This window comes from Apaloderma vittatum, unplaced genomic scaffold (genome assembly GCF_000703405.1).
Source record: "Apaloderma vittatum isolate BGI_N311 unplaced genomic scaffold, ASM70340v1 scaffold795, whole genome shotgun sequence".
Classification (NCBI taxonomy): domain Eukaryota; kingdom Metazoa; phylum Chordata; class Aves; order Trogoniformes; family Trogonidae; genus Apaloderma; species Apaloderma vittatum.
The window spans coordinates 34,604-43,371 of NW_009717634.1; the positions used below are offsets into that span (position 1 = coordinate 34,604).

At 50.3% G+C, this 8,768-nt stretch overlaps 1 protein-coding gene across 1 annotated transcript in view; it reads right to left on the reverse strand.

Annotated features, from left to right (window-relative positions):
* The window catches only part of ITGA11 (integrin, alpha 11), a gene marked incomplete at its 5' end in the record, with an annotated part of 37,541 nt that extends 32,695 nt beyond the window's left edge, over positions 1-4,846 (reverse strand). The window contains one exon of the mRNA XM_009869976.1: positions 4,731-4,846. Coding sequence (XP_009868278.1) covers positions 4,731-4,846 — 116 coding nt within the window. The remainder of the gene's footprint in view (positions 1-4,730) is intronic.
* Positions 4,847-8,768: the final 3,922 nt, after the last annotated feature.

Below are 8,768 nucleotides of genomic sequence, written 5' to 3' on the forward strand. Positions count from 1 at the left end.
GCGTGGAGCATCCCGGCTGCTGCCGTGGGCCCCCGCGGAGGCACAACCCACCCCTTGGGCCCCTTTCCCTCTCCTGCTTCTGTACTGGGGTGTCTGGTGGCAATGGGAAGCTGAGGGTGGTGGCTGGCATGTCCTCCCATGCATGTGTGGGAGGACTCAACGGGTCCTTCTGTCCTTCCTTAGGGAGAGACACAGCTCCTGCTCACGGGACGACAGGGAGCAATCAAAAAAAAACAATTGGAAAAGAGGACATGAAAGATGGAGGGAGATTTTTATCCTTTTCACCCTTGATCTCGGAACTCTGTGAATATTTTCTCCCTGATCTCAACGCAATTCCAGCGTGAGTTTGCCGTGAGCACCCACATGGCAGCTTGAGAAGAACGCACACGGGGATGTGAGCTTCCACATGTGCATTTGTGGAAACTCTTTGTGTGTCTGAATACACGTTTTGCCCAAATAAATCCATCCACACCAACAAACCTACCTCGACTCATGTGATTCACCCCTTAGACACCCCCAAAATATCATGAAGCAAAGCGTGACTTGGGGCAGAGGAGCAGCCCTAAGCCAAGTCACCATTCCAGGTGAACACCCCGAGCATCTCTGCCCTTACGGTAACTCCCAGAACTCCTGCCGGGCCACTTTCCCCAAGGCACAGCAGCACGAGTTGCTCCCATGTCCTCCAAGATTTCCCCTCAAGGTCCACAGCCCCGGGGAGCAGAGATGCTTAGATCCCAAAACACTGGGCACTGCTCAAGGACAGGGCAGTGTCTACCCCACCACTGCTGTGAGAAGCTCCGTTGCACGTTAGGATGAGTTTCAGTAGCCTGTTGTCATTTTTTCCATTCACATACTTGGTGAAGGCACTCAGGTTGCACCTCCAGCTTAATGAAAAAACAGAGGGAAAGTGTTGAGAGGGAGGTTTGAGAGCCACTCGCTGCTCTGGAAGCAGAGAAAAGCTACCTCACGTATTGATGAGCTTTTCAAGCAGTATATATCCAAGAGGTTTTTTTCCCCTGGAGTTTAATAATCTGAATTCTTTCCTCCCGGATTTTCCACTATCTGGGTTGCAGCTCTAGCCCCCGCGGGCAAATGATCTGTCTCCTTCCATGAAAGGTTAGAAAAAGGGAAATAGTCACAACTAAAAATATACCTGGAGAATATATAAGATTCTATACACTCAAATACGCCTTTACACACACACACACACATATATGTGTATATATAAATATATATACATATGAGAGCAGCTTTGAAACCCGCCTAAAACCGTCCACACCAGCCAAAAGCAGCATTAAAAGACTCAGACTGAAGGAGAGGTGCCAAAGTCCTCAGATTCCACGTTTGGTATTTGGCAGCCAAGTCCCTGCACGTTGTTATAACCATCACTCCTATACAAAAAAAACCCCCCACGCTTCTGAGATAACCATTTAGTTTCTCTGAGCTCTTCTGCCTTTCGGTTTATTTTATTGAACTCCTCAGGGCTGGTATTCAAGGATGCTCATCTGGCTGCTGCCTTAGTAGCAACTGGGGTCTCATCTTTGCATCTTCATTTCTTCTGCCAGCTTCTTCTTCTTCTTCTTCTTCTTCTTCTTCTTCTTTCTCCTGCCAGCTCCTGGGCTTGGCCGAAGCTCGGCACAATTATTATCCTACTCTCTCTATACATCCGTGGTTTATACTATAGATGTTTTGTTTGCTCAGTCATTTCTCCTTTAACCAGAGTGAGTCATGGTGGCTTCATTTTTTGACTGTGTACACATATTTAACAGACATTTTGTACTGCATAATTGCATATTCAAATAGTTGCTGTATTTCTGTACATACACTCATTCCCTGCAGAGAACATCCTTTTTTTTTTTTTTTATGCAGAGGAACCAACAGAAAACTACAGCTGTGTCCTGCCTGACGTTGGCAGAAGAGATGTGAGAAGGCCCAAAATGAGCCAGAGCTGGTCTTTTCTCTGGTGTCCTGCTGGGAAAGGAGGAAAAATCCTCTCTTTGCTGGTCTACAGGGAAGCCAGCCCTTGACCACCCTGTCAGTGATGGTGGCAGCTCGAAGCCAAGAAGAAAAAAGTATGAGAACACTCAAACGGTGCTGGAATTGCAGTCCTTCTGCCAGGGTGCATCCAGAATCACACCTAAAACAGCATCTACAGCTACAGTGGGGCTGAAAACACCCCCCAAAAATGGGTGTTTTCCACCCACCCTTGCACGTCATCTCCTCTGGAGAGCTTGCTTTGGGCAGAAATCTCTGCAGAGCCCGTTCAGGTGCTGAGCACCCGAAGCTTTGCTATTGCTGCCGTCTCCACCTGGCAAGAAAACGAGAGGGAACTGCACCAGGTCCCTCCTAAAGGCCTTGGCCAGGACCTCTGCAAGATGGGTCAAGGGATGGGATGGGCTTGGTCACATCCGTGCCCTCAATTCCCTCCCCAGGGGTGGGTGAGGACGGTCCTTCCTCGGGAGCGAGGCTCGGCTGCCGTCCCAGGAGGGTTTCCCGCTGGCAGGTGTCATTTTGGCAGGTGAGGAGCACGGTGGCACACGAGCAGCTTGCAGCAAGGGTCCTGCACGCCTTTACGCTGCTGTCCTCCAAGGAGATATTTTTGGCGTGTTGAGGATGAAATGAGATATAGAAAAGGGCTATTTTCCAGAAGCGGAAGCTGGGAGGAATGTGATGGCAAAGACACTGGGTTCCTGCTCTTTGTCTGCTTTGGAGAACCGTGATCTCTGAACAGCCTTTCCTGGGCTTAGCCCTGACCTGGCAGACACCTCTGTGGAGCCAGAGTCCCTTGCTGGGGCCAGTGCAAATACCACCAAACGTTCTGGGGTTTGGATCCATTCCCGAGAGAAAACGTTTCACAGCAGAGGACAGGGCAAAGGAAGAGCTCTCGTGGTGTGAAGCATCACATGAGCCACCCTGGAGAGCATGGTCTCCATCCCACCATCTCACAGGTCGGACTAGATGACCTTTAAAGGTGTCTTCCAGACAAATACATTCCATGATTCTGTGACATGCCTGGATGCTGCTCAGGAGCAGGTGAGGGATGGAGACACCAGCCTGAGCTGAGATCCCTTTGGAAATCAAGTGCACTGCGCTGCCTAGATGTGTTCCAGCATCGTGTGGAGGGAAATGAGGGTGGAAGACATCACACCAAGCTGAGCAACATCATCCGTTAACATCAGCCATCACCACCCAGGTCCTGAGCAGGGGATGTTGCAGGAATTTGCTTTATTTACCGGAACTATTTGACAGCCGTGTTTATGCCGTGCTCCAGCAGCTTTGGCCAAGAGCACTTGTGCTGTCAGGCTGCTCAAAATTCTTTACCCCTCCCCACAAAAAAAGCATTTCTTTGGGTAAATAGCCACATTCTCAAATGAAGAAAAGGTGTCCTATGCTAGACTTTTCTGGCTTTGGGCTTGTTAAGGGTAAGCTGACTGGTTGGGAAACAGTCCCACAGCACAGGTTCATGGACAGCAAGAATGGAAAGGATCCCAAGAGACCACCCAGCCTCTGGCACAGCCCCAGGCAGGATCAGCTCTAGGAGAGGACTCTCTGACTAGCTGCATATAAACCTGCTCATGGACCACAGGGATGTGTGCAAGGATGCTCCAGTACCTGGCAGGGTCATGTTTCTGGTGAGACTCAGCCCAGTCATGAGCAGCCCCACGCTTGCTTGTGAGCTGCAGCAGCAGAAAATCTCATCACTCCCACACAGATCTGAGCCTCTGAACCTTGGAGGGGTCACTGAGTGCTAAAATATCTGTTCAGGACCTGCCTCTGTTGAGGCAGGGGCAATTTCACAGGCTGCAACCCAGGCAAATCACCTCCCTTTCCAGCCCACCCCAGAGCACACACTGCCAACAGAAAACTGATGCTTATCCCATCATCTTTGCAGTGAAATACCAGCCTGGTTTGAGCAGATAGGACAGGGTCCAGCCCTGCACCTCCACCAGCACCAGCAAAAGTCATGCAAAGGCAGCACAGGTCTGACTCCTGAATTTCAGGGCTATCCAGCTACATTAATTGTGTGTTTTCTTGCTGCCTTAAGCCTGGCTGTCACCCACCCGTGGGGCAGATCCTTTAGCTCCGCAGTAATTGAGTTGCAGGGAATTTCAGGGGCTTTCGAGTTGCCCTCATCACTGCAACATCCAGATGTGATCCTGGAGAGCACCAAGGGTCTCTGCCAACATCTGCGCGGGATTCCCCAGCAGGGATCAGCCCTAGTGAGGAGAAAAACCTGCCACGAAACCCAAAACCTGAGCAAAGCCCCACCGAGTGTCCTTTTGCGTTCCTGACAGCCGCAGGCAGGTCTGAGCACTTCTGCAGACCACAGCTCTTTGATGGAAACTATATAAAACGAGATGGCCTCAACCCAAAAACCAGATGGATTTCCAGCAAGCATGGGAGGCCAAGGGGCCCTGAGGAACCATGAACCTGCCTGGAGCAAACCTCATGCGCAGCACCTGCTGCTGAGAAGCAGCCGGGTAGGAGCACCACATACACCCAGCAAATACAAAATATATTGGCATCGCCTCACGTAAAACTCTTTGAGGGTGTCTCTTGTCCACTTTGCTCAGGCTCAGCATCACCCAAGAGCAAACCTCAGTTTCCCTTGGAGCTGCAGCATTGCCCACGCCAAACCTGTGGCTGGGTGGAGCAGGAGGCACTCAGAGGTTTGGGGTAGGTTGGTTTAGGTGCCCTCCTCTTCGGAGCCCGGCGCAGAGCTCACTTACCATTTCTTGCCTCCTATGTCATGCTGCTGCACCGTGTAGCCAAAATACGCTTCCTTAGAGCCAGCGATGATTTTGGGCCTCTTGGTGTCAATGTTGAAGGTGTCACTGAACCCTGGGGAGAGAAAAGAAGGATCCCGTCAGCCGAACCGCTGAGATGGTGGGGGAAAATTCTTTTTTACTATAGTCAGAGACTGAAGAGGTTCCCCCAAGAGGCACTGCAGTCTCTACTCATGGAGATATTCAAACCCCAGCTGGATACAGCCCTGGACAATCTGCTCCAGGTGACCTCACTTGAGCAAAATTTGGAGTAGAACATCTTTAGAAGTGCCTCTAACGTCAGCCTTCCCAGAAATGCTGCTTCCCCAAGCTGTATAATCTGCCCCAGGAGGGTCCTACATGACACAGGGATGGTTTTACCCCCTCACAGCAGCTCTTTGGCACAGTGTTCCCCCGGCCAGGTGTGATGGAGGGGAGGCTGCGTTGCTTCTATTAGGGGTGGCTGCAGCATTTTGCTGCCACTGATGTCCTGTGGTCCACATCTCATAACCAGAAGGTCCACATCCTACAGCCAGCAGGTATCAGCCCACAATATCCTGGCCTTTAGATGGAGAAACATGTGGTTTGGCTCAGGCCAGCATCACATTCAAACCCTCCATGCATTCAAAATGCTGCACATCTTCTGTGCTTTTAACTTACTGTTTAATTTATTATTTTCCACATGGGTTTGCTTGAGCATAATGGAGCAGTAAGGAGCAACTGTGCTGGAGACGGTGCTGCAGGGAAGGATACCGATAACCAGGATATCCCGGCTTTTTGTTCGCCTTTGGGCAGAAAGTAGCTGCTGGCTGCTTCATGCAAATAAAAGATCTTGGCATCCTCATCAAGGACAGCTTTAAAAGGAGCAAGAGGATCACATTTGGTGTTTATAGGGGTATAACGGATTTTGTCAACAGGAGAGGTTGGGAATGCCACTTCCCAGGCGGAAAAATTCAGGATGTAAAGTGTTTGTATAGGTAGGAATGTTAAGGATAAACCTGATTTTTTTTTCAGTCACAGAAACAAATCTGCAATGCTAGCTCTGTAAGCAGAGAACTGCAGAGTCTCGCCAAAGAGAGCTGAGGTAAGGAGCTTTAAAATCCTACAAAAAGAAATTCTAGAAAGCAGGAGGGGAAAAAAGGAGACAGAGGAAGAGAGCCAGCATATTTTGTGGTAGATTGACCTCATTTAACATTACAAAACAAATTAAAACCTCCCCCGAGTTAACTGTTACCCAGCGGAGAAACAGAGGCCAGGGCTGGCTGTTGAGAGGAGCGATGGGTGAGGAGAGGAGGGAGGTTGCAGGGAGCTGGGAGCACCCCGAGGTGTCACATCGCTGCCACCGGTGACTCAAGGTGACACTTTGGGCCACCTTGGTGTCTTTTGGGGAGAGGACTTTGTATTTTAAGGAAGGTTCAAATTCAAGTAATTCAGATGCATCTTCATCACTTGGGTGCAAAGCAAGTGTCAGATAGGACAAGGTGGGTTTTATTCTGATTTTAGCATTCAAGCAAAGAGGGTTCTGGGGAGCAGGACTGCTGGGACAAGTTGGGGATGTCCAGTCCCATGGCTCCTTGTTTTAGGACCCCGTTGCGCAGCTGCAAAAGGCAGCCAGGCTGCTTGTGAAAAGCAACATAACCTCCCCAAATAAATAGCAGAGGTGACACATTGATGGGCTATCTGAGCAACCTGATCTAGGTAAAGATGTCCCTGCTCACTGCAGAGGAGTTGGACAAGGTGATTTCTAAAGGTTCTCTCCAGCCCAAGCCACTCCATGATTCTATAATTAAGTACAAATGTCTCTGAGCCGGCGAGAACAGGGAGAAATGCTGCAAGGGGCTGGAGCTGGAGCATCTTGCTCACAGCAGGTACCAGGGGAGGTGATGGGGCTGAGAAAGCAAAATGATCTGGAAGAAAGTTTCCAGGCAATGACAAGTTCAGAAAGGCTACAAATGTGGCTGCATTTGAGGCAGAAATAAAATTGGAATTAATAAAAAAATAATCAGAGAATATTTGACTGGCTTAAACTAATGGGAGCTTTTTGAGAGGTTGTTAAGGAGATTTAGCAACCCAAAGAACCAAGTCTCGTTTTCTTGTAAGGAGTGACATCACTGTCATAAATAAGTGACCAAAAGCCACATGTTTTGCTTGCGATGCAGCCAAGGCAGGAAGCCTCAAATACCTCCTTTCTGAACTGGAGCTTCTGTTGAGTCCAAGCTTTTGATTCCTGTCAGATCAAATGTTAAAAAGAAGGAAAAAAAAATAATAAAAAAATCAAAACATATTTGGGAAACAATGCTGAGAATAAAAGCCACCTTTCCTGCCAAAAAGAACAAAAATAAGCCCTCCCTGTAAAGGGAAACCTCAGCATCCCTTGGGATGCCACTGGCCATGCTGGGCTGGGCTCCTGTGACCCCATCCCCGCCACCACGGGGGCTTTGGTGGCATCAGATGCTCCTCTGCCACGTACATTAATTTTGGTTATTTTGGGGATTGAAAGCACCAAGCTCTTCTCCAGGTCACTATCTCAGAGCCAGCATTTGTCATCAGCTGTTAGAAAACACGCTGGGGTTTGGTGGCTGCTGCCGCGGCGGATGGCGAGCCAGGGAATACTGAGGATGAACAGAGGATCAGTCATCGCCGGCTCGTGTGTTGTAACATTCCTGGTTACCCACAAAATCTCTGACAAACAGCCCCGGGGGCGTTAGCTACACAAGTACCTTGTGCTTCCATCATTCCAGCTTTCTGGCCCCCCAAAAGCCGGGGAGGAGCTGTCTGATGGACATGTTTCACAGACCTCAGCAACGCGGTGATTTTTCATTCGCAGCGATAACGCAAATGGAATTAGAAAGCGATAGGCTGAGGGGGGGGCACGAGGGGTGCTTGGCTTCTCAGAACCTCAAAAACTTTGGCCAGGAGATGGACACCTGGTATACAGGGAGATGGGGACCCCATCAGCCCCGCTGTTGGGGCAGTGCAGCCACCCAAAATTAAGTACCCACCATCAAAGCCTGGACTGGAGGGTCCCTTACGGACCCAGCAGGACAATTCCAAACATGCTGCATGGAGCAAACTTGAAAGTTTCACCACTTGGTGACCCTTCAGCGAGGGAAGGAGCCGACTGCTTTCTCTGGAAAGTGCGTGCTGGAGGTGGACCAGCTGCTGGCTTCACCTCCCATGGTGATCACCGAGGGTGCCCTGGTGGCCCTGAGGACTTGCTGCCCATGGGACGACGCAAGGGCCAGGAGAGAGCCCACGTGCAGGAGGTTCCCTCAGGATGGTTGGAGAGAGCCAGGAGGAGGGTTTCCCTTGGGCAAAGCACCCGAGGTTTTACACCAGAAGAGACAGCGCTGCCTGTACAGCCGAGAGACCGTTCCCAAGGATGTACATCCCAACTCAGCACCCTCAGCTCAGCCCAGCACCCCCAACAGGGCCGGCACAAGACACAAACTCGCTTTTGAGTCTGGATGGCAAAGCACCGGTGTTAAACCTCAGCAAAATACGTTGACTGGTAGCTACAACTCACCCCAATTTGGAGACCACTACTGGAAGCATTAACCCTTCTTGCTGGCACAGAACTCAATGTTTGCTGCAGCATCACTGCCATCGCTGGCAGAATCCCCGCCACAGGCAAAAATAAACCTCCATGTGGAAGATTTCAACCCAACACAGAGTCCCCCAACCACGCTCTGTGATAACTATCATGTACCCACCAACAGCATCTGTTTTGGGGGATTTCACCCCAGGAGCTTGGTCACCCACATCAGCACGGCCGGGGCCGTGTCCCCATCCCTGTGCCCGGAGCTCCACGCAGGCAGCCCCGCCATGCGAGACACGCACACATGGTCCCTATTAAGCAAAGAAAGGCAGCTCCACCGCGGCTCGCTTTAAAGGATCAAGCAACAGTGCAATTAGAAAGAAGGAGAAAAAAAGAAAAAAAAGTAAAAAATGAAACCACCCTGACGTGCTTTTCCGTCAGGATGTTCAGAACCGTTTGCAGTG